Genomic DNA, 25,966 nt, shown 5'->3' on the forward strand with positions numbered 1-25,966 from the left:
CCATTTTTAAAATGTTCTTTTTTTGCACTCAGCCTAATATAGATCTCCACTGAGGACCTTGGGCTCCTGATCAGGGTATTTTGACAAAATTGAGTTATTTGATTTTTCTCCAGCTATTTTTCAGGATGATGTGCCCAGTAGTTTTAGAAGTGCACCATATTCTTCTCAAATACCCAGTCAGGACGATTTTCTTCAAATATTACTGAAAAGGTAAGTGGATTTTAAAGCATCACAAGCATACACAATAAAATAAATGTATCAAGAGTTAAAATGTATAATGGTTTCAAACTACCTACCACTTACTCTCAAGAACAACTTGTGAATTCCAATATATGCAAAATTCTGCACATATATATAATCTATCCCCCAGAATAAAGATGACACTTTTGGATTTGTCTCCCTTTTATTAAAAATGCTGTAGTAATGCAGTACTTGTGAAAGCACTAAATAAACAAAGCACAGTATGCATGCACTACACTCTCCCCCACACAGCCCTGCCTACCTCCCTCAGAGGTCAGGCCTGTACAGCTTTTCTCTAAATAAATAGCCAACAATGAGTACCAGTTAGTGCCAAATTGTGCTGATGGTGTTACTGATTGGAACTGGTCGAAATCCCCATTTATTGCACACAAGCCTCCAGCTAGTTTTCAGGGAGTAGTAATTTTAGTCTCTCGGATTTGAACTTTTGATGACCACCTGGTAAAGGGTTGTTATCCTCTGCCAATTGCATTGTGTTACTGTTTGCAAAACAGGTTTAAAATGAACTGTAGCACAAAGTTCACCATGTGCTTATAATAACTGAAGTAATACAGTCCATACAAAAATATTTATGTAATATGCAATGATTCAAACACTTTGACTGAAGCACGCAGTAGCAGCCTTGTTGTTTTCAAGGTGGCATCCTGTTCCTTTTGGATGTCTGCATAATTTCTGTGAATTAAGTGCATCTATCCTTCACACACAATGACCCATAACGGCTATACTTTCCATCCATGGCCTCTGTCAATTTGGAAAATACTCTTAAGTCCCAAAACTGGCAATCAAAATCGCTCAGCTGCTCTGCTAGCCACAGCCCTGATGTTTCCATAGACCTTTGATGGTGGGCTGCCTGTAAAATAAAAACAAAACAAAATTTTCATTAAACAAAAAGTTTTGACAATAGTTGTGAAATTTAAAACATGTACAAAATCATTACGTTAAGCATCAACTGACACAAGCTTCTAAAGCAAAAAGAAATCATGTACTTACCCAGGTAAGCTCTTTTCCAGTAGATGGGTGAGACATTCTAGACAGTAGAATTATTTCCCTATAGCTGCATGCTGCAGAAGGAATCCCTTCTGGATTTTTCACTCTGCCTCTGTTAAGCTTCACTGGGCTCTCTAGTTCCACTTTTAGTTAGTACCCAAGAATGTGGAGCCACCCAACATACATGAAGTAGAGGCACCTGTACTAACAGGCGTAACCAAATTGTTCTGCTTAAAAAGTCCCAAAACAGTACCATTAACTGCCAACACAGACTTCAAAGGAGCTCAGAAACTACTCCAATAAATTGAAGCATATATACAAAATCTTCCCAGCCTTCAAAGACTGACAGGCATCCAAGAATCAGCTTCGGGAAGCATAAACAGACTGAAAACTGTAAGCAGGCACAGGAAGAATAGGGCAGGAGTCTAGAATGTCATACCTATCTACTGGAAAAGAGCTTACCAGGGTAAGTACATAATCTCTTTTTCCAGTGCAATAGGTGAGACATTCTAGAAGTAGGGACGTACAAAAGCAGTCCCCCCAAAAGCTAGGGCGGGCTTGCTGCGTCAACCCTTAAGACCAAGGACTCAAAAGCAGCGTCGACACAGCTGGCACCCTGCGAGACACCACCGAGTCTTCTAAGGGCGCCTAACAGCCTGCACTCGACCCCCGATTAACAGTAGGTGAGCTACCTCAGGGACGACCCTAAGCTCCAAAGAAAACTATGCAGGCAGGCTAATAGGTACCCAGTGGGAACGGCCTGTCAGCTACAGACCGAAGTCTGTGAATTCTCAAGTAGGCAGAGCTTCAAATTCACCCCAAGCACTAAATTATCCATAAAGGGAACAAAATTACATTGAATTAAAAAGAATAAAATATGGAGAGCAGAACAAACACTCCTGCAGACACGTGCAGAAGAAAAGAACTGAAGGTGGCGCTAGAGAGCCCAATGAAGTATAACAGTGAAAAATCTGGAGTGGATTCCTTCTGCAGCACGCGGCTATAGGGAAATAACCCACTCTACTGTCTAGAACAGTGGCTCCCAACCCTGTCCTGGAGGACCACCAGGCCAGTCGTATTTTCAGGATAGCCCTAATGAATATGCCTGGAGCAGATTTGTATGCCTGGCACCTCCATGATATGCAGATCTCTCTCATGCATATTCATTAGGGCTATCCTGAAAACCCGACTGGCCTGGTGGTCCTCCTAGTGGCCAGGTCTAGAATGTCATATATCACACTGGAAAATCCAGTTATCAGTCTTGCTTGCTACTGCAGAACATCTAACTTAAGCCAGGATTTAGAAAGAAGGGCATTAAGTTCTGTTTCCAGGTACATTGCCCTGCTTGAGAAACCTAGGTTCATTGCATGCTTAAGATTTCTGTACTTCGAATAAATGTGGGTAAAAAAATCACTGGTGGATTCTATTCCTTTAAAACACAGGTGTCAAAGTCGGTCCTTGAGGGCCGTAATCCAGCTGGGTTTTCAGGATTTCCCCAATGAATATGCATAAGATCTATTAGCATACAATGAAAGCATTGCATGCAAATAGATCTCATGCATATTCATTGGGTAAATACTGAAAACACAGCTGGATTGCGGCCCTCGAGGACGGACTTTGACACCTCTGCTTTAACAGGATACATTTTCAAAAACCTATCAGAAATGGCTTCCCAAATCTGTCTTAATTTTCAGGCTATCCAGCAAATAAGCAAGAGATAATATCTACATATGCTGGAGACACACACATGCAACCTGGTCTCATGCATACAGTACTCCCCCAAAATTTGCGGGGATTACGTTCCTGGAGTGACCGCTAATTGTGAAAAATCGTGAATATAGCAATGTCATTCCCTTCCCTGTGTCTCGCTCTGTCGGAAACAAAAGTCGCAGTAGAGTCACACCGGAGAATGGCGCATGACCAGTCCTTTGAAAACCCTCAGGAAAGTGTCTGTCCCGTAGTTCGTTATAGATCTTACTCGTATCCGGTAAAGAACATCACGAGTCTGCGAAGCATCTTCTAGGACAGTCTTCCTGCGGAGGGAAAAACCGCGAATGACCGAGTCCGCGAATTCACGGGGGAGTACTGTATTTATTATGGATATTCTGAAACCTGACTGACTAAGGAGTCCCTGAGACAGGTTTGGAAAACAATAATTTCTTTTTAAGAACAAGAGGGACAAACACTTGCTAGAGACAGTTTAAACAGAGTAGATCCTGCATGGAGGCAAGGAATAGAATGACTTCTAGGTCCTTTCCAGCCACCTTACATTTTGTGACATTGGGAAGTACAATGGCCATGTAGACGTTTTCATCTGAAAATCCAGTAAATGATGTGCTTTTATTTGTGAAAGCACCTTGTAAGTTAGAAAATCCTAACACACACCATTATCTTAGAAAAATACTGGCAAAGCCATGGGCCTTTACTCACCTAGGATGAGATTACAGATTGCTGTCCGTGCCATTTTGATGTTCTGGAAAGATCCAAGTATATGAACTTTCCTGTAAATGTAACATGCACATACATCAACTGCAAGGCTGGATGAAGCAGGAGAGTGATACAGAAATTTAGTATGACCTTGTTGCCATATCCATGCTCAGCACATTCTGAACTCTAGCTTGATGGGAAACCAGACACCAACCCTGAATGGCACAGTGCAGTCACCATTCCTCCCTTCCTCCAGAGTCAAGGGTAAGGGACAGCATTGTGACTTTTGTACCAATGATGCCCAGTGTTCGGCCAGGAAAAACGATGAAGATAACTCTCTAGGAGATCAGAGACATAGCCAGCAACCACTAGCTGAAATGTGAAAGGACAGATCCATTCCTAAACTAGAGGAAAACAGAGCCAGTATAAGGATAACTGATGCTCTAGACCAGGGGTAGGGAACTCCGGTCCTCGAGAGCCGTATTCCAGTCAGGTTTTCAGGATTTCCCCAATGAATATGCATTCGATCTATTTGCGTGCACTGCTTTCAATGCATATTCATTGGGAAAATCCTGAAAATCTGACTGGAATACGGCTCTCGAGGACCAGAGTTCCCTACCCCTGCTCTAGACCACTGCTCCTCGATCCTTTTATGGCTGTGACTTTATGATTACATCCAAATAAAATTGTGTGACCTCCTGAAGGTGGTCAATGATCCATTATTGTTTACATTGAAGGCACTAGACTGTGGAACACTTTATCATTTGGGTTAAGGAACAATTCAGAAAGCAGCTGGAAGCTTTTTTTTCTCAGACATTTTCTGTTTATTTTGAATGATTCTGTTCATAATTATGTCTGTTTTATTTTTTGTTCCCCACCTAGAATGATGTACCTATGGACAGTCCATCTAGGTCATGACCAAAAGGTGTCCTGATCCACAGGAAGCTCTGCCCCAGACTAACTTTCAGCCTTGCCCACCCCCTATATCCCACCTCTTCAAATATCTTTCCTGTACGTAGTCCTCACTCCCCACCCTGGGATTTTCATAATTAAGCTCAACAGTCATGATTATCTCAGCTTCACCCATCCCAGAAAAATCCTGTAAAAATTCATAGGAGGAAGGAGTGGCATAGTGATTAGAGCAATAGCCTCAGCACCCTGAGGTTGCAGGTTCAAATCCCACGCTGTTCCTTGTGACTCTGGGAAAGTCACTTAATCCCCCCATTGCCCCAGGTACATTAGGTAGATTGTGAGCCCACCAGGACAGAGAGGGAAAATGCTTGAGTGCCCAATTGTAAATCGCTTAGATAGGCGGTATATAAATACCTAAAATAAAAAATAAATAATAGATAGAAAAAAAGTAATATTTAAAATGTGATGTTCATTTGCATACCTAATTAGGGTAAATGAGCTATGTGAAAGTTATCTACCCTTCCTGTGCCTAAAAGTAGGTGTTGATAGTTCTTCGAGTTGTTTGGCTGTCAAAGTATATTTGTTTGCTTTGACTATAACTGCTCTTTGCCCCTACATCTGAGATGCTGTATTTTGCCTAATGGTTCAGCCAATTCTGGGATCACAAAATGAACTATCACCAGGGGTTTTCAATGAGGAAAATATGAAACAGAACAGGGATACAACACACTATGAGATAACACAGACTCTGAAGATCAAGTACTTACGAATCGGCAAGAACAATTCGTGTCCTTGTGACATTTTCTATAGTAAATTTAGTTTTCCCTCCTTTCCCAGCTATTCTTCCTATTGCACGAGAGAGGTGGTCTCCTTTCAAAGGCTTCACTAGAAAATGAGACAAGGAAGAGCACTAAAACAAATGCCATCAGAATAGGATTTTCTTTATAACAACTTTCTGAAATTACACCTCTAATCAAATCCAATGTTCAACCTTGGTTGTGGGCCAATAGGTTTCATTAGATCTGTCAGGTTTCCACTTACTCATAACCAGTTCCTTTTCAAGTTGGGACACTCTCTGCCTTCATTACCATTTACAGTGTTCCCCCATCCCATCTTCTCCTATTTAGCCCACATGGGTCAGAGCCATTTTTTGGCTAGGGTCTAGGGTCCACAAACAGCTCCCTGCACAACCTGGCACACCAATCCTGAGTCTGATGATTAAGTGTCACCATTATGCAATGACTGAAAATTACCCCATGGGCAGACACACAGCAGGCACAAGAGCTCTGGCAACCCACCATGCTCCTATGCAGGAAGTGTAGGGGGAAACTGAGTGGGGCTGGTGGTGGGGCTTTGGGGGCTGGGGAAGGTAAAGGTGGGTGTCACTTCTCAGTGGTCCCACACAGGGTAAGAGCAGCAGCATTTTGTCCATATCCTGACAGTAGTGTATTACAAAGAACAATCTCTTATCTGCTAGAGAGGGAGCGAGTGGAGGCCAGGCGCTCAAACATGTCTTAAGTTCAGATAACATACACCACAACAGTAACCTAACAAAAAAGAGCCCTAGAGTGCATCATGGCACCAATTTATTAATGATACTTAGTTTAAAACAGCCTATTCCAGAGCAGCCAAGGCTACACAAAAATGCAGATTGCTCCATTAATGGCTGCAGGTTTAAACCTTCTGTTCAGTTACAACAAAAAGAGAATAAAAACAAGCAAAATGCTTTAGCATACATTTTTACTCACACTGGAAACAGATTAAGGGGTAATTCGATAACTGGGCATATGATTTTGCGCTCAGTGTGTGGCATATTTTCTAAAGGCATCTATGCACCAGGATGGGGCTACGGAATACTGGTATGCCTAAAGTTAGGTGTCATCATTTATGCCAGGGCAATAGTGAATGTAAATGGATCACCTAAGTTTCCATGTTATGTACAGAACTGATCGTATTCTATAACTTGTGTGTGTAAATTGAAGACACACACACATGCCTCTGTCATGTGTATGCCTCCCTTGCAGTTACGTGCTACCTTACAGAGAATAGTGTGCGATGCGCTTACACAAATATGTGCGTAACTACTTATGCCCAGTTATAGAACAGACCTTGAAGAATCTGGATGAGAACAGCTGGTATGGCAGGGTAGAACTAACTCTGTACTTACCATCTGTGACTTCAAATGATTCTAGGAAGAGATCATCCAGCCTAAGGAGAGCCAATGCATCCTAAAACACAGAGAGTTACACGTTACGCAACATCCCAAGCGTGCCGAATGGATTTCCTGATGAGCACTGCACTGAGATAAGTACCACAAACTGACAAAGCTGCAGGTCAATGGATTATCACATTAGGTTATAGTGCTAACCTTTTATAGATAAAAGCACATGGTTGAAATCTAGTTTCATGATAACACAGCTGAAATGGACTTTGTATACTCAGGCTAACTCTCATGTGGATTTCTAAATGGAGATAAAAAGTAGAGATGATAAAACCCCCAAAAGAATCAAAGTACATAAATTTTTAATTTTATTGGGATCTACTTGGACCAAGAGTTCATAAATACATTGGAATCTTCTTTGACCCAACACAGGGTCGTGTTTTGCACTGGAGAAGAAAGTGCTTTGTAGTTATTTTTTGGGATCTAATTTGAAAGCTTGAGAATCTAAGCATGGACTTTGGATGCCAGTAACATTTTTTTTTTTTTAATAGCTTCTACTGTTTGGTTACTGTTATCATATTTATGCATACAATTGTTTTGCAAGACCCTTGATGCAGGCTTTGTAGCTGAAACATGGTCCACGTTGAGTCAATGTATTTATGAACTCTGGATCCAAGAAGATCCCAATAAAATTAAAGATTTATGCACTTTTATTCTGTCATCTCCACTGTTTTGTCTCCATTGTGTGATTTGTGGAAGTTTGTTCTTCTGTTTTATTGGCCTTTGAAGATTTCCATAACCAGGATATCACCAGACAGCAGACCCAGATATGACAGGTGGAGAAGCTGGAGGTTGTGCATAAGATTTTGATTCTGAGGAGAAATTATGTCTTATCAGATAATTGTCTTTTCTTTAGTCAGCAAAACCATTCTGCACAAACGGGTGCTATTCTTTCCTACCAGTAGGTGGAGGTAGAGAAAAAAAGCAGAGGTGCTCCCTGGAACAATCTAGTATGTATCTGCCCAAGTAGCAGATACATACTTTGTAATGCACCCATGCCCCATACACCACTGTAGCTGCAATGATATCTAGTGAGCAAAACATCAGAGTTCCCTATCAGAGTGGTACTCGCTATCCTAAAAACACTGTTCCCTCTAAGCTGAGCAGGTGTCCTCCAACTGCATTGCTACCAGTAGTGTGGGGTGCAGCATTTTCCCCTTTTATCATTATGTGTCTTTGTGTTTGTCTGTTTATGAGTCTGTTTTTTATTTAGTACTTGAGATTATTAATATGTCTTTTAAAATACTTATATTTGTCTTAAAATGTTTATGTGTCAGTCAGCTCATGAGTTTGTTTTTATCTTGTACTTGATATTATTAATATGTTTTTTAAAATGCTCATGTATCTTACTGTAAATCGCTTAGTAAATTTTGGATAAGCGATTCATCAAATGAATAAATAAATATAAACAAACATTTTCAATCGCTATGGACAGGTAGGTTCCCTGGAGTCCTGCAGAACTTACCTATACCTCACTATTGTGGGAGTGGTTAGAGCTACAGCCTAGGCACCCTGAAGTTGTGGCTCTAAATCCTGCACTGCTCCTTGTGACCCTGAGCAAGTCACTTGATCCCCATTGCCCCAGGTACATTAGATAGAGTGGGAGCCCGCCGGGACAGTTAGGGAAAAATGCTTGAGTACATGAATAATCTTCAGGGAAGATTTCACCAGCAGAGTGTGACAAACGGATGTCTTCCCCAAGGTTTGCCACAGGGAAATTAAGGAAAGTATATAAACCCCAGTGCAGAAGGGCTGACCAGGTCAGTGCCCAGGACAATAAATTAGCTGACTACCTGGTGAGTGACAATGAAATGGAAATAGAACAGGAAGGCTTAGACTTACCTGAAGCAGTTCCAGAGCCAGGCAGGAAGAAGCTGCCTTGCTATTGGCCATTGCCTGTAAGGCAGAAAGCTCACAAGCAGTTTCCCCTCAGAGAAACGGCATGGGCTGAGGAAGGAATTCCCTTCCCCCATCCAAAGCCAAGGGGGAGTGGTTCTTCCCTTCAGCTTAAAGCCAGGCTGGTTAGAGAGCAAAGGGAGGAAGGAGGAAGAGCAGAACGAGGCTTGGCAGTAGAGCAGAGGCAGGACGGGGCTGAGCAGTTCCTCAGCACTGACTGGGAAATGACGGAGGAACAGGCTGGTAATTTGGCCACTGATTTCCTTCCCCCAGAGCCCATGGTATGGGAAGAAAGTGGGGCTATACAGGAAAGCTGTTAAGAGGAAATGGAGAGCTGAATATCCTGGGAAAGGTCTGTGAACAGAGGTTTTGTCTTGGCTGTATTTCTCTGCTTGCTCTGTGAACTAATGACTGTGGGAGTTACTAGGGAAATAATCCTGTACTGCAATTTTACATGCTGTTTTGCTGGAGTTTGGAAAGGCTACAGTAATCTCCTCTTCAGGTTATGTTCACAGCTGAACCAAACGCCAGGGTGTAATGATGGCTAGTTTAAAGCCCAGAATTTCCTGACTTCCACACTCTCGTGAAAAGGCCCAGCTGTAAAGATAGTGCCTTAGCAACTAACTAATTCAATTAGTCTGCCTGCCTCGTAGGGATAAGGAAATTAACCCTCTCAGGGAAAAGCCTGCTCGGGACTAGGGAGAAAGTTCAACCCAGCTAGAGAGAGTGAATGCACTGCAGGACAGCACAACATATTCCTCAGTCACAAACAGGAATGTCTCTTCTGTCAAAGCTACAGGAGAAAGTTATTTGTGTTAACTGTTTCACTGCCCAGAGAGTTATTTGTGTTAACTGTTTCAAGCCCAGAGCTGCTTGCTTGGTGACCAGGAATGAAATGAACTTTTTCTGTTATTTTTATATGATTCATACTACCAGGAAAACCTGGAGCGGCACAGTAATTCCACGGCCAGTGGCCGAATAAAAGCTTATGTTTTCACCAAGGCCATTCTGACAAAGTGTGATTTTTTTCAAAATCCTTGGAGAATAAGCTTAGTGGGGCATTTGCCAGCGACTACCAACTTGAAAGGTTACCCTAATTCTAAAGGGACCACGCCAGTAGCAAGCTTCATGTCACTACCTGACGGCTCAAGGTGTTCTCAGAGAGCGTGGGTGTGACAAGAGACTGATGAGAGAGCTGAGCCCCATCGAATTCCTTGTGGTGAACCGTGCGGTACCTGGCATCCAATTTACCCGGAACAGCTGGGATGGAGTAAGGAGTATCAAAGCAGCGCATGAAGGTCTGGTCCAGCAGCTTATGCAAAGGAAGCCGGAGGGACTCCGCAGGTGGTTGAGGGAGATGCATCGTCTCCAAATATTCCTTTGAAAATTTGGACCCCGTGTCCAGGGTAATGCTCAAATCTACAGCTATCTGTCGCAGGAAAGAGAAAAACGACAGCTGGTAAGCCAGCGCCGGGCCTCGAGAAGAACTCGAGGACAACGAGGCCTCCGGGTCCAACGAGGCTGGGGATCGGCAGGGAGAAAAAGATCCCAAGGTGTCTTCGAGCTCCAGCATAGGAGGAGGTGGAGACTCCTGAGGTAAATATTCGATGAAAGGCTGCTTCCGTCGAGGCGAGTCACAGCTCGATGAATGCCTCGAGTGACGACCCGAACTGTGCCTGGAAGTCGGCCTCAAACGTCGAGGCGAGCGAGGCACCGACGAGGCTTCCAGCGAATGAATGGGACTGGAGGCGGTAGATCGAAGCAGAGGAGGCTGAGTAGACACACCTCGAGGCACTTGCCAAGCCTCGAGGCTCGGCATCGAGGGCATCGGGTCCGGAGGAGGCCCTCGCAAAGATTCGGCTCCCGGTATCGAGGGAATCGGTTCCAATGGGGGCATCTGCAAAGACTCTGCTCCTTGCATCAAGGGAATCGGTTCCAAGGGAGGCATGGGCAAAGACTCTGCTCCTTGCGATGCATGCATCGATGCCAGACCAGACACTCGCAGAGACTCTGCTCCCTGCAGCGAGAGTGTACGATGAGGAGGCACCGGAGGCGGCTCGACCTCGCAGGAGGCCCCTGCGTGCCCAGGCTGGATTTGGGAAAAAAGCTTCGGCCTTATGGTAGTAAAGAGCTCGATGAACTGCTTCTCCAGCAAGGTCTGGAACGACGCCGGCAAGGAGGGATCTGCATCCGAGATGGGACCTCCTGCACGGACATCGGGATCCCTGCCGCCCGGGTGCTTGGACTTAGAAGCCTTGGGCAACTTGAGCACCACAGAGGGAATGGGCTGCTTAGCTACCTGACCTGAGGAGGCAGAGGAAGGTCCCGCAGTCGGCGGCAAAGTCGAAGCAGGCACAAATGAAGCAGGCTTGAGGAGACTGAGAGCCGCAGAGGTGGAAGATGGAAGAGTCGAGGCGGAAGTCGAAGGCTTGGCGCTCTTTGATGGGGTCTGCTCCGACGAAGCCTCCATGTTGAACAGCGACTCCCACAGGAAACAGCGATGCTTAAACGCACGTGCTGTAAGTGTGAAGCAAGGCGGCACGATTTCGGAAGGTGTTGAGGCCCGAAACACTGCAGACAGTGTCGATGAGGGTCCGTCAGCGAAATCGTGCGCTGGCACTTGACACACTTCTTAAAACCGGTGATAGGCCGGGACATAGGCCGAAAAAACTCCGCTGCTAGGTCGAAGCCGCGGGACTGCGGCCACGTGGCCTGCCCGGTCGAACGGAAAGAAAAATTTTTTTTAAAAAAATAAAAAGACGATGAAAAAGCACAGTTACTTACCGTAACAGGTGTTATCCAGGGACAGCAGGCATATATTCTCGCATGTGGGTGACGTCATCTACGGAGCCCCAGCGCGGACAGCTTTTCAAGCAAACTTGATTGAAGTTTCAAGTTTGCTATGCTGCACCACGCATGTGCATGCCTTCTTGCCCACTAGAGGGCGCATCCTCACCTCGTGGTCCTCAGTTCCATATCCAGCAAAGAAGCCATCCCCGGGGAGGAGGGTGGGTTGTGAGAATATATGCCTGCTGTCCCTGGATAACACCTGTTACGGTAAGTAACTGTGCTTTATCCCAGGACAAGCAGGCATGATATTCTCACATATGGGTGACCTCCAAGCCAACCAAAAAAGGGCAGGTGGGAGGATGGCAATTTAGGAAAACAGATTTCGCAAAACTGACTGGCCATACCGGCCGTCACTCCTGGATAACGTATCCAGGCAGTAGTGGGAGGTGAAAGTATGAACCGAAGACCAAATGGCAGCCTTGCAAATGTCCTCCACCGGAGTAGACCGGAGGAAAGCCACAGACGCTGCCATCGCTCGGACCTTATGTCCCGTGACCCGACCATGCAGCTCGAGACCAGCCTGAGCGTAGCAAAAAGAAATACAAGCAGCCAACCAGTTGGACAAGGTGCACTTAGAAACAGGACGTCCCAACCGATTAGGATCAAAGGACAAAAATAATTGAGGAACCTTCCGATGAGACTTGGTGCGTTGAAGATAAAAAGCCAACGCCCTCTTACAGTCAAGCGTGTGAAGTGCCGCCTCCCCAGGATGAGAGTGGGGCTTCGGAAAAAACACCGGAAGAACAATGGACTGATTGAGGTGGAAATCAGACACAACCTTAGGTAAAAATTTAGGATGGGTGCGAAGAACCACCTTGTCATGATGGAACACAGTAAAGGGCGGGTCCGCAACCAAAGCCTGCAGCTCACTAATTCGACGAGCGGACTTGAGCGCAAGCAAAAAGATCACCTTCCAAGTGAGAAACTTAAGAAAAGACTTGTTTATAGGCTCAAAAGGAAGTTTCATCAGCTGAGCCAAGACCACATTAAGATCCCAAACTACAGGAGGAGGTTTCAGAGGAGGATTAACATTCACTAGACCCCTCATGAAACGAATCACCAGAGGATGAAGAGAGAGAGATCGACCCTCGAGATGCCGATGAAAAGCAGCAATAGCACTGAGATGCACCCGAATGGAAGTCGTCTTCAGCCCAGACTTGGACAAATGTAACAAATATTCCAGAACCGAAGACACCGGAACTGAACTCGGATCCAGATGGTTCGAGGAACACCAGGATGAAAATCTGGTCCACTTCTGGGAATAACAAAGCCTAGTCGAGACCTTGTGCGAGGCTTCCAAAATCTCCCTCACAGACTGAGAAACAGGTGAAGTCAAGGGGAAAGGAACCAAGCCGTCAGATGTAAAGACTGAAGATTGGGATGCAACAGAGAACCCCGACTCTAAGACAGCAGAGAGGGAAAAACAGGTAGAAGCAGGGGCTCCCTGACACTGAGTTGAAGGAGGAGGGAGAACCAGTGCTGCAGAGGCCAACGAGGCGCAATGAGGATCATAGTGGCTCTGGTCGACTTGAGATGTACCAACGTCCTCAAGATCAGAGGGAAAGGAGGAAACGCATAAAGGAACCTCCCCCCCAGTCGAGCAGAAAGGCATCGGCCTCGAGACGGTCCTGGGAGTACATCCGAGAACAATAGAGGGGCAGTTTGTGAGTCTCCGGGGAGGCAAACAGATCCACCTGAGGAGTCCCCCAGCGGTCGAAGACCTCGTGCAAAACTCGGGAGTTGAGCGACCACTCGTGCGGCTGGAGAAGACGACTGAGTTTGTCTGCCAGACAGTTCCTCTCTCCCTGAATGTAAACCGCACGAAGGGAGATGTTCTGGGAGACCGCCCATTCCCAAAGGCGCAGGGCTTCTCGGCACAGGGACCAAGAGCCCGTTCCCCCTTGCTTGTTCACATAATACATGGCCACCTGGTTGTCCGTCTTCACGAGGACTACCTGATCGTGCAGCAGGTGGCAAAACGCTCGAGCAGCCAGAAAAATGGCACGAAGCTCCAAAACATTGATGTGACAACGCCGGTCTTCTGCCGACCATAGACCTTGAGTCCGCAGACCATCCAGATGAGCCCCCCACACGTACTCCGAAGAGTCCGTGGTCAGGACCTTGCGATGCTGAGGAACGAGAAAGAGCAAACCCCCGGAAAGATTGGAAGAGTTGGTCCACCAACTGAGCGAGCGTCTCAAGGAAGGAGTCACTGTTATAGGGGAGGAGACTGGGTCCCGATCCTGACGCCACTGGGAGGCCAAGGTCCACTGAGGAAGCCTCAGGTGCAGACGGGCGAACGGCATGACATGGACCGTCGACGACATGTGGCCGAGCAGAACCATCAGGCGCTGAGCCGAAACTGAGGGCAGCAGCAAAACCTGTCGACTCAATCGAAGTAGGGCCTCCAACCGTGGCGAGGGGAGGAACGAACGGAGGCGAACCGTGGCGAGGGGAGGAACGAACGGAGGCGAACCGTGTCCAGCATGGCCCCAATAAACTGAAGGGATTGAGCCGGGCACAACTGAGACTTGGGGAAGTTCACTTCGAACCCCAGACGCTGAAGGAAGATGAAAGTCTGTCGGGTCGCTGAAATAACCCCTTCCTTGGAGGATGCCTTGATCAGCCAATCGTCCAAGTAGGGGAAGACCTGCAGCCCCCGAGATCTCAGGGCCGCCACGACCACCACCATACACTTCGTGAAGACTCGAGGGGACGAAGCCAGTCCAAAGGGGAGGACCCAATACTGGAGGTGCAACTCCCCCACCTGGAACCTGAGGAACTTGCGGAAGGCGGGATGCACCGGAACATGGGTATATGCTTCCTTCAGGTCCAGGGAGCACATCCAGTCTCCCGAGTCTAACAGAGGGTACAGGACTGGAAGGGATAACATACGGAACTTCTCCCGGACAAGGAACTTGTTGAGCCTCCGGAGGTCCAGAATGGGGCGTAAGTCCCCTGTCTTCTTCGGGGCCAAAAAGTAACGGGAATAAAACCCCCGTCCCCTTTGGTTCGGGGGCACCGGCTCCACCGCCCGAAGGCTCAGCAAGGACCTGGCCTCCGACAGGAGAAGAAGAAGCTGGACTCGACAGCAAAGAGAAGCCCCCGGCGGCCGTTCTGGTGGCGTGGCTAAGAAGTTTAGCGAGTAGCCCTCGGAGATGATCCGGAGCACCCAAGCGTCCGACGTGATCTCGGCCCAGGCTGGAAGAAAGGCCTGCAAGCGGCCCCCGATGGGAAGGGGGTCCGTCGACAGTGCGGAGGGGGCCCGTCAAAAAGATGGAGCCAGTTTAGATGCCCCTTGCGCTTGAGGCTTTGGTTGGGACGCTCTGCCCTGCTGAGGGGGATGCCGGGGCGGAGGCCTCGAAAAAGCCGGCGTCGACTTCTGCGGGTATCGCCGCGGAGGAGGTCTAAACGGCTTCTGCGGCGTGGCCTGGGGTTTAGGACGGACCAATGAGGCGATAGAGCGCTCATGTTCAGACAGGCGTTTGGTCGCCGCCTCCAAGGACTCATCGAACAACTCTGAGCCAACACATGGAAGATTGGCCAGACGTTCTTGCAAGTTCGGGTCCATATCCAGGGTACGGAGCCATGCGAGACGGCGCATCGCCACCGCAAAGGCGGAAACACGAGAGGCCAACTCAAGCGCGTCGTAAACTGCGTGAAAAAGGTACAACTGCAGCTGTGACAAATTGGCCATAAAGGTACCAAAATCCCCCTTATGGGAATCCGGCATGACCCCATAACAACGGGGCAATGCCTTCACCATATGCCTTAAATAGGACGAGAAGGTGAATGCGTAATTAAGGACCCTGGCAGTCATCATGGAATTGGAATAGAGGCGACGACCAAACTTGTCCAGGGTCCGTCCCTCCCGCCCGGGGGGGGGGGCCGCAGCAGAGACCATAGAAGGCTGGGACTTCTTCAACGCCGACTCCACCAGCAACGACTGGTGGGACAGCTGCGCTTTGTCGAAGCCCTTGCAAGGGACTGTACGGTACTTCGACTCCATCTTCGATGGAACCGCTGTGACTGTAAGAGGGGAGTCCAAGTTTCTCAGGAAGGTCTGATGAAGAACCTTGTTGAGAGGCAGACGAGGAGTCTCCCTTGGGGGAGAGGGCAAATCCTGCTCCTCCAAAAATTCCTTCGTGTATTGAGAACCTGACCCAAGATCAAGGTCCAAAGCCCTCCCCATATCAAGCACAAATCTAGAAAAGGAGGAGGGCTTCGAAGGCGGAGAGGGAGATCGAGAAGCCCGCGCCGCCAAGAAAGAAGGGGAAGCCTCACGGGAGTAACGAGGTGCCTTACCCGTGCCAGACCCCGAACCCCAAGAAGTCGTACCTAACGACCTCGACGGGGTCGGGGACCGCCCATGCCCCAAGGAACCCCTGCGGGAAGTCCCCGGGATATGAGGCACCGAGGCATGCCCCTTCCATCTCGGCGAGGAGTCCCTCGATAACTCTACCTCGGAGGAACGGAAAAGCCTCGGATTATCGAGGCGGAGCTCCGAGACACGCAGGGTCTCAGCCCCGGTCAGCGAGGAGCAACCGCGTCGTCGAGGAGAGCCCCGAAGACGTTTGGGCTTCCTCGGCCGACCCGAGGGCGAGGAGCCCCGGGAAGACCTCGACGAGGACGAAGAGGAAGAGATCCTCCACACCCTTCGCACCTTTTCCCGAGGCCACACGCTCCGCTCAGGCTGGTCAACCGAGGTCGAGGGCAAGGTCGGGGTCGAGGCCGAAGCAGAGGGTACCGAGGCCGAGGTCGCCGGGGCAGACGAGGCCTAAGTCGGCTGGAGGTGCACAAGGGCACCGGACAGCTCCGAGGCAATGAGCGCACGGAGTAAGTCTTGAAAGACGGGAACCCCCATCATAGCCGGCAGATCCGGGGCCGGCGGGTGCTCCCTCGAGGGCGACCTCGGTCTCGAGTATTCCCGCGGGGCACCCGACTTTGACACTCGGGGCGGGGCCGAGGACGACCCACCCGCCCCCGTCGATGAGCCCGAGGATGGCTTTTTCGAGGCTGGAACAGAAGAAGGAAGTGAGGACTTACCCACCGTCGACTTCGGGGTCGAGGACGCAGGCTTCGACGAAGCGGGCTGTCGGGGCGAGGTCGAGGGAGTAGAGGCCGAGGTCAAGGCCGGGGCCGAAGCCGACGTCGAGGCCTTCCCTGCTGCGGGGTCCACAGCAAAGAGCTCTGCCATCCGAGCGCGACGGCGGCGGAGAGCTCTCGGCTGAAAAGTAGAGCACCGAGTGCAGGAGTCGGTCGGGTGCTCAGGACCCAGACAAAGTAAGCACCACCGGTGGGGATCGGTGATCGAAAGCAGCCGATCGCACCGGGTGCACTTTTTAAAGCCCGTCAAGGGACGGGACATGGACTCAAAAAACGTCCGGGAACGAACGAGGTCCCGTGGCCGCGGCTACCGGGAGCCCCCGGAGCCGAACGAAAAATTATTTTTCTTTTTTTTCGACGAAAAATGACACACGAACAAATAAAACAACAAAGTAAGCACAGCGACCGAGAAAAAAACACTCAGCCGCGGTGTCAGAAGGCAAAATAAAAGAGAGCACAAATTCCACAGGGCTTCTGACTCCGCGGAAAAAACTGGACCACGAGGTGAGGATGCGCCCTCTAGTGGGCAAGAAGGCATGCACATGCGTGGTGCAGCATAGCAAACTTGAAACTTCAATCAAGTTTGCTTGAAAAGCTGTCCGCGCTGGGGCTCCGTAGATGACGTCACCCACATGTGAGAATATCATGCCTGCTTGTCCTGGGATAATCAACGATTCCGAGGAAAAAGAACCCAATACCGCGGACATAGAAGGCACAAGGGAAGTTACTTCACGCAGAGTCGAAGACGGACTTCTCGGCTCCGCGGAAAAGTAAGAACTGAGGAGACACGCCCGGTGCATCGGGCGGGAAGGCTCTCGCGCATGCGCAATGCGGGTGACTGGAAACTTCGAAAGTTTCTACAAGCAAGTATGCTTGTCAGACGTCTGCATCGGGGCTCCGTTGGATGACGTCACCCACTAGTGAGAATACCTGCCTGCTTGTCCTGGGATAATTGTAGGATATGTGAAATATAAATGAGTAAAAGTATTGAAAATGTGATAGTAAAACAACACTCCCCATTGACAGGACTGTGAATGGAAGACTCCTGCTCAGATTAGAGGGAACAGTGCCTGCAAATACCAGGATATAGCCATATCACAGGAATCCCATATCTCACAAAATGTTTTTTTTTTTTTTTTTTTTGGGGGGGGGGGGGGTTAACCACTGAAAAGAATCACAGAGCACACCCAGAACCCCAAGCTGAGGTCTTCCAAGGGCAGGATTGCAAAACTGATTAAAGAAAAGAAAATTCTCTCGTAAGACAATTTCTCCTTTCTTAACATCAGCTCCACTGTACTGCACAAATGAGATATACCGAAGGGGGTCTAAAGGGTGAGGAAGACAAGGCCCCTGTATGATGGCTCTGCCAAAGTCTAAGTGAACTCTGGTTAACACATCCAACTTGTACTGCCTAGCAAAGGAATGGAGCAATGACAAAATCACCACCCTGCAAATGTCCTCAGGGAATTTTGCTCGAGCCTATGCCTTAGGTGGCATCCTGAGCCCTAGTAGAGTGGGTCAGCAGCCCTTGAAGCACTGGATGATTCTTACTGATGTAGGCAGACTCAATAGGCACCTTGATTCACCTCACACTAGAGGACTAGAGGCTGCCTGGCCGACATCTAGCTTGTAGAACTTCTAATCCTGAGCTGAACCTTATATCAAACAGGAGGGCAAGCAGACCTGCTGATTAATACAGAATGGAGATATCACTTTCAGCAGAAAGGATGGGACTGTACATAGGGACCCAGAGTTTTCTGTGAAGGACAGATGGATCTTAGCAATAAAGTACCTGCAACTTGGAGATTCTACAAGTAGAGGTCATAGCTACCAGAAACAGCACCCTGATATTAAGATCCTTGGTAGAACCAAGCACAGATGCCCAAATGGAGCCATTAACATTGCCCCAAGCACCATTTTTCAGCACCAAGAGGATGAAGATTAAGAATAGGGTTTAGGATTGGGACCTGTGCAACACTTACTTAACATAGTAACATAGTAGATGACGGCAGATAAAGACCCGAATGGTCCATCCAGTCTGCCCAACCTGATTCAATTAAAATTTATTTTTTTTTTTTTTTAAATTTTTTCTTCTTAGCTATTTCTGGGCAAGAATCCAAAGCCCCACCCGTCTAGTCAAGCACTGGAGCCAAAAACCCATCAGGCCCCTATCCCCCCTTCCCCCATTCAGAGGGACTCAGGATAGGAAGGACTGAAAAAGCCAATCACATGACCAGGAATTTATTCTCTCTGACTGAAATGGGAGAAGGTATGATTCTAACTACCAATGTGACTTGGCAGGAACACTGTCAGGAGGAATGTATCCATTTCAGTTAAGGGTGTGGGGGTAGGGGTGGGAGGGGGAACAGCACATGTAAAATGCTCACCGAGAGAAATGACAGACTGAATGAGCCACATTTATACTATAAAATTAATCCAGAGAGAAATTTCCTACTTAGTCTCTAATACTGGGCATAAAGCTAGCCAGGACAATTAAAAAATTTTTTTTGTAAATCTGCTTTTGAAGCAAAAACACTTTTGGAAAGTATGGAAGCTGCAGGGGGAGCCCATGGGGAGCACACGCAAATAAGCTGAAAGGGAAAGAGGGTTAGGGAGATGGAGTCTAGTACACAGTGACACTAAGAAGTGCGACTGGGAGCTGTAGAGGTTTAAAGGTTTTGTTGCTACTCTCATGTGGTTTAGATATCAGTCCTGCTGTTTTACTGCCATCAATTCCATCTTAAGATTTTATATTGGTTGACCAACTGTGTTAATAAGGTGTTAACAGAAGGGGTATATCATGTTCAGCTTACTGATATTATACTTACACCAATAGCAAAAGAATTAAAATGTTGATTTAAGCTGAACTTTAACACCCAGTGGCTGGTATTCCATGGCAGGCCAAGATGTTAGAATTTGTGGTATTTCAACAATTTTCTGATTATATATTTTCCAAAGGTTGTTTACATACAACCCAAAACGGTTTCTACCCACTCCACAGCATGAAAACTTTACTGTTAATATCAGAGACCAAAATTAGAAAATTATGAGTTTTGGTAAACAAATATTGCCGATATATCTGCAGTGTTTGATTCAATAGATCATAAAGTAATGTTGATTAGACTGAGTGCTGTAGTTGTGGATGGTAAGACGCTGAGTTGTTTTTTTGATTTCTTGACTAAAAAGAAGATATTGTGTAAAAAGAGCTACCGTATTTTTCGCTCCATAAGACACACTTTTTTTCCACCCAAAAGTGGGTGGAAATGTTGGTGTGTCTTATACAGCAAAGATACAAATTTTTTACCCCCCCATCATACTTTTTTACATGCTGCCCTACCAGTCATACCTTTTTAAATGCTCCCCCCGTCGCAGTATCTTTTTAAAAAATGTCCCCCCATTGTACCTTTTTACATGCCGCTTATAGCCTGGTGGTCCAGCGGTGTATTGGCCGGAAGAGTGAGCTTTCCGAAAGCCTGCCTGAGCCGGTGCTGCTTCCTGAATGGCTAAGAATTTTTTTTTCTATAACATTTTTATTCTTTTTGTTTACCCAAAATAAATAAAATTATTTATGTTGACATTTTAAATCAGAGAAGGTCAGACATTAATTCTACCACACCATCTCAGAATTCTGTTTATGTGACACGGAAGCATCATATTTTTGGGTGGACCATCTCTTTGGGGGTAGGTTGTTCCAATGATGATGAAGAAGAATAGACAGTAGTGGGGGGTCTCCTCAGTGGAAATCTCCGCATTGTTAGAATCTCTAGGTGATGAACTTTCTTGTTCAGTACTTGAACTCAAAGTCTTATCATCTTGCCATTCTTCTTCCTCTCTTATCTTGATTTTCTTTCCACAATAGAATAGCAGACAGGACAGTGAGGGCTATAAAAATGGCACTCCCACAGATACGCCAAGTCAAAATCTTAGAGTCCAACTGTTTTAAGAATTTCTTGAGTATGTTCTCTTTATTTGCATTTAGGCAATGGATTTCAATGGTGCTGGCCTTGAAATCTCATAGGATTATTGTGTTTTTTGCTCTATGTCCATAAGAAAGAATTCAGTGCCCAACTGTAGCCTGAAGGTCCTTACAAAAAATTTCATACATACGTAGCTACGTTATGTTTGGTAGTCTACATATAGCTATACAATATTGAAGAAGAGTGCAGTATATTTAGTACTTCTGGTGATATAATAGATGATTGAGTACTTCGGCATCTGGCCTGCCTTTCTAGCCCTCTCAAGGGCTCAGCCGCCAAAGACCGACACCTAACTCAGTGTCACTAACTCCCGAGGGCCACGTACTATATTCCTTGACTCTCACTTGCGGCCTCCCTGATCTGATCATCTTCTCTCAAGTTCACAGATTTATTCTTTGTATCTACCCACGACTCCTATTTCATACCTGTTACATATTTTTACCTTTAATTCCATCTTATGACCTGTTCATAGTCTTTTATACCTACACATCGTTCTCACTTAGTACAGATCTGTTCATAGTCCATCTCATCTTAAATGCTTCTAACCTCATTTTGAACTTTGGTTCACATAACTACGCTCCGCCCTTCCCCCGAACCAGAAGGGAAGAGTTTTGCTACTTCAAAACCAAAGCCAGGACCTCAACATTTCCTTCTGAATTTAGTCTATATTTCCCTCTGCTCATAGACTTACCTTTCCCACAATCTCTCCAGATTACATGCCCTGAATTTGTATTCATTCATAAGCCTCCCCTATGCACTCTAGCTTACATACCCCGTGTTTGTATCCGCCCTTAGCCTACCCACTTTGCCCTTTATTCTCTTCTTTCTTCCACTTCCCAGGCCTGCTGCTTCTACCTAGCTACCCCTCTCTAAGCTTCTCCCCTAGCCCTCCTCTTCCCCCAACACCCCTCAATCTCCCCCTTGCGAACCCAGTTTTGGTCTCCCCTTCACACTAGCCTCTCAGATTGCCCCCCCCCTCTGAATATTTCTCCCCCCTCCTGACCAGGCCAACATTTCTTTTTTTTTTTTTTTTTTTTTTAAATATCTTTATTCGTTTTTACATTATGCAAACAAGTGTACAATAATTCAAGTCATACTATACATTCTTCACTTGAAACTCTACATTCATTTTATACCATAAACTATCTCCCCTCCCTCCCTTTCCATATATTACCCCTCATAATGTCATAAAACCCACCCATCCCTCCTCCCCCCTACATATATTTAATGGGGATAAATATAATTATTTATTTATTATAATACTCAATTAATGGTCTCCACACCTCTTTAAATTTCTTATAATAACCTCTCTTGATTGCCAATGTTTTTTCCATTTCATACACCTGACAAACCGAACTCCACCAGAAACAATAATTCAATCCTCTATAGTCTTTCCAGTTATGTGTTATATGTTGGATGGCAACTCCTGTTAAAATCATTAACAGTTTGTTATTATTCGATGAAATTTGACTTTTGGCCCTCATAGACATTCCAAACAAAACTGTGTCATATGATAGGGCCACAGGATTCTCTAACATACAATTTATTTGACCCCAGATCAATTTCCAAAAAGTATTAATAAAAGGACAATAAAATAATAAATGATCTAGAGTTCCAGCCTCAAGATGACAATGCCAACATCTATTAGACTTAGAGCAATCCAATTTTTGTAAGCGAACAGGGGTCCAGAGTGCTCTATGCAACAGGAAAAACCATGTTTGCCTCATAGACGCAGACATTGTACATCTTATCCTCCAAGACCAAATACGTGGCCATTGAGATGCATTAATTTGATGCTTAATCTCAATGCTCCAAATATCTTTAAGTACAGTCCTTGGTTTTTTATTTAAATATCCAGATAATGTTTTATACCACTGTGCGGCCTGGTGACCCATAAAATCTGCCTGGAAGCATAAGAATTCTAGAGTAAAATGAGTATTTAAAGACTTCCATTCAGGGAACCCTGCCTGAATAGCCTGCTTCAATTGCAACCACTTATAACTTTGTTTTTTATTAAGTCCAAATTTATGTTGCAATTGTGAAAACTCCAGCAGCTTACCATCATTAATAACATCATCTAAAGTACGTATTCCTGCTTCAATCCAATCCTTCCAGACAATCATAAAACCGCCTATTTGTATCTTGGAGTTCAGCCATATATTTTGACAAGTAGATTTTTGAATAGTAATAGGAGTTAAGTTGTTTACATACTTTAATGTTGTCCATGTGTCCATTAATATCCTATTGGTTTTCCTTATTCTAGGCATTTTAATGCTAAGCAGATGACGAAGCCTGATAGGAGACATGAGCTGCCACTCCAACCATAACCAATCTGGAAGCTTCTCCATGAGTTCTGGGAGGACCCAATACATACCTTGGCGCAATATATAGGATTGATGAAACCTATAAAAATTTGGAAAATTTACCCCTCCCTCCTCAATTGGTTTTTGTAAAGTCACTAGAGCAATTCTTACAGCTTTACCCAGCCAAATAAATTTACTAAGAATATTATTTAACTTTTTGTAAAAAGACCCCTGAAAAAAAACTGGTATCATTCCCATTTGATAACAAACCACAGGCAATATCATCATTTTGACAGTTTGAACTCTTCCCCACCAAGATAAATGTAAAGGATTCCATTGCTCACATAACTCTGTTACTTTTTGCAATAAACTTTTTTCATTCATTATAATTGTCTCATCAAGCGTGTTTTTTATCCATATACCTAAGTATTTTATTCCTTCTTCTTTCCAAATAAAAGGTAATGAGTCAAATAATCCTTTTGTGCAATGCACATTTAAAGGAAGAACTTCTGATTTAGTCCAATTTATTTTATATCCTGAAAACTTTCCAAATCTTTCAATCAAAACCAATAAATTTGGAATGGTTGTTTCCGGATTCCTCAAATGAAGTAATATATCATCCGCATATGCAGAAACTTTATATTCTTTATCTTTATGCGGTATACCCTGTATCTCCTCCTCTTGTTGAATAGCTAATAATAAGGGTTCAAGCACTATATCAAAAAGTAAAGGAGACAAAGGACATCCCTGTCTAACTCCCCTTTGCAATTTAAAACAATCAGAAAAATTATTATTGATATATAATCTAGCAACAGGAGAGCTATACAGAGTTTTAATCATTTGTATAAATCCCGAACCAATACCAAACCACTCCATGGCCTGATACATAAATGTCCATTCCACACGATCAAAAGCTTTCTCTGCATCTAGAGACACAGAAAAAGCCGGATCTCCAATTTCTTTTGTTAAATATAACATTTGCAATGCCAATCTGGAGTTATTAGAAGAGTGTCCAACATTTCTAACATGACCAGCATCACTCATAATCTTCCCGCCTTTCTCCTCCTCTATTTGCTTAGCACAAGAGGCTGGATTACAAATGTTCTAGCATTTGAACCTATTTCAACCTACACCACTTGGACTAGAATCCCCGGTCCTGACAAATTCCTCCGCCCTCATCGACTTATACACGATTGCACAGAAGCAGGTCCTTTCCCAATTCCTGTGATCAATACCACCCGCCACCCTCCTAGACCAACTCCTAAAAGAAAACGATCTCTAAAATATCTGCAACGTACGATACCCTCCTGCCCCCCACAACAATCCATTCTTCCTTGTGCCTACTTGAACATCCGCTCAGCTAGAAATAAGGCCCAGCTCATCAAAGACTGGCTGGAAGAAACTCACTTAGACATTGTCCTCCTAACCGAAACATGGCTCATTTCCGACCAGGACCCCATCATAGGGGACATTCTCCCTCCACACTACAAAATTATCACTCTCTCAAGAAACTCAAAAAGAGGAGGTGGCCTCGCTATCATTCTCCATAATCATCTTCACTTCCATGTCCTAGACTCTAAATCAACCAAGGACCTAGAAATCCTCACCTGCAAAATTTCCAAAACAGACTGTATAGATAACCTAATCGTCACGCTATTCTATATACCCCCTAATAAATGGAATCAAGCAAAAGATGATTTCTACGAGCACCTTCTTGCGAACTCGTCAGCAGGTACCTACAATCTCTTAGCAGGAGACATCAACCTACACCTAGAACAGAAAGAGAACTCAAATGTCGCAGACCTTCTCTCCTTCCTCACGACACTAGGCTTCTCCAATCATCCCCAAACCACAACCCATAACAAAGGCCACCACCTCGACCTCATCACCTTTCTCTCCAATACCAACACCACTCCCAATATAAGTCTCTTAGACCAAACCTGGTCAAATACCCCCTGGTCTGACCACCTCCTGTGCAATTTTGAACTAGCCTGGCACAAAAAACAACCTGACAAAAAGCCTAACCCCATCCATACAAAGCAATTCATCTGGACAAGAGAACATCTTAATCCAGCAGACTTCTGGTCACACTACACTCTCATCTCCGACTCCGACGTAGACCCCAACTTCCACCTAAATTGGGAAAAATTTAGCGACCAGGTTCTCAACACCACTGTCCCTCTTAAACTTCGCTCGAAAACTCTTCGCTCCTCAAACAGCTGGTTTGACGTGGACCTCCTGACCATAAAACGAGAAGTCCGGAAACATGAAAGAATCTGGCGTAAATCAGGGACTGATTTAGACAGACTTACCTGGCGACTGAAAGTCAAAGAATACAAAAAACAGATCATCGATAAGCGCAGTAAACACTACTCCCAACTAATAAACTCCCCTTCTCTAAACAGCAAAGCACTTTTTAGACTAGTTAACTCCCTATTCGACATAGACTCTCACAAACGCCCCACCTCCGACCTCCCTCCCTCCGCAATCACTCTAGCCGACCACTTCGCAAACAAAATCCACACTCTAAAACTGTCTCTTTCAGCTCACAGCCCCGATCCCCCACTCAACCTACGCGCAGCAGATACAGAAGGTTCAATAGCCGACATGTCCTGGACCTCCTTTGTAAATCCTGACTGGAATCTATTCCTCGAACTTTATTCTAAATACGCCAATTCCAACTGCCTATTAGACACTTGTCCTCCCACCATCATGAAATGCGCCCCCCATCATTCAAAGCAGAACTCTTCAATTGGGTATCTCTATGCCTGTCCACTGGACACTTCCCGTCCGAACTTGGCCACATCCTCATTTCCCCTATCCCTAAACAACCCAAGGAGCCAATCTCTTCCATCACCAACTACAGACCCATCGCCAACATACCACTCTTCCAAAAACTCATGGAAAGTCTTGTCAACAACAACCTTACGAATTACCTCGACAAGTTCAATATTCTTCATGACTCCCAGTCCGGTTTCCGCCCAAATCATAGCACCGAAACCGTCCTAGCTGCCCTGACAAATTACCTC

General features: G+C 45.9%; 1 protein-coding gene across 1 annotated transcript in view; it reads right to left on the bottom strand.

The window, feature by feature from the left end:
* Positions 1–384: 384 nt before the first annotated feature.
* Positions 385–25,966, bottom strand: part of PNO1 (partner of NOB1 homolog) — a 57,182-nt gene continuing 31,600 nt past the window's right edge. The window contains exons 4-7 of the mRNA XM_033939110.1: positions 6,752–6,812; positions 5,352–5,469; positions 3,676–3,746; positions 385–1,108 (exon numbers count right to left, since the gene is read on the bottom strand). Of these exons, the coding sequence (XP_033795001.1) occupies positions 1,041–1,108; positions 3,676–3,746; positions 5,352–5,469; positions 6,752–6,812 (318 nt within the window). The 3' untranslated portion in view covers positions 385–1,040. The remainder of the gene's footprint in view (positions 1,109–3,675; positions 3,747–5,351; positions 5,470–6,751; positions 6,813–25,966) is intronic.

Source organism: Geotrypetes seraphini, chromosome 3 (assembly GCF_902459505.1).
Source record: "Geotrypetes seraphini chromosome 3, aGeoSer1.1, whole genome shotgun sequence".
In the NCBI taxonomy this organism is placed as follows: domain Eukaryota; kingdom Metazoa; phylum Chordata; class Amphibia; order Gymnophiona; family Dermophiidae; genus Geotrypetes; species Geotrypetes seraphini.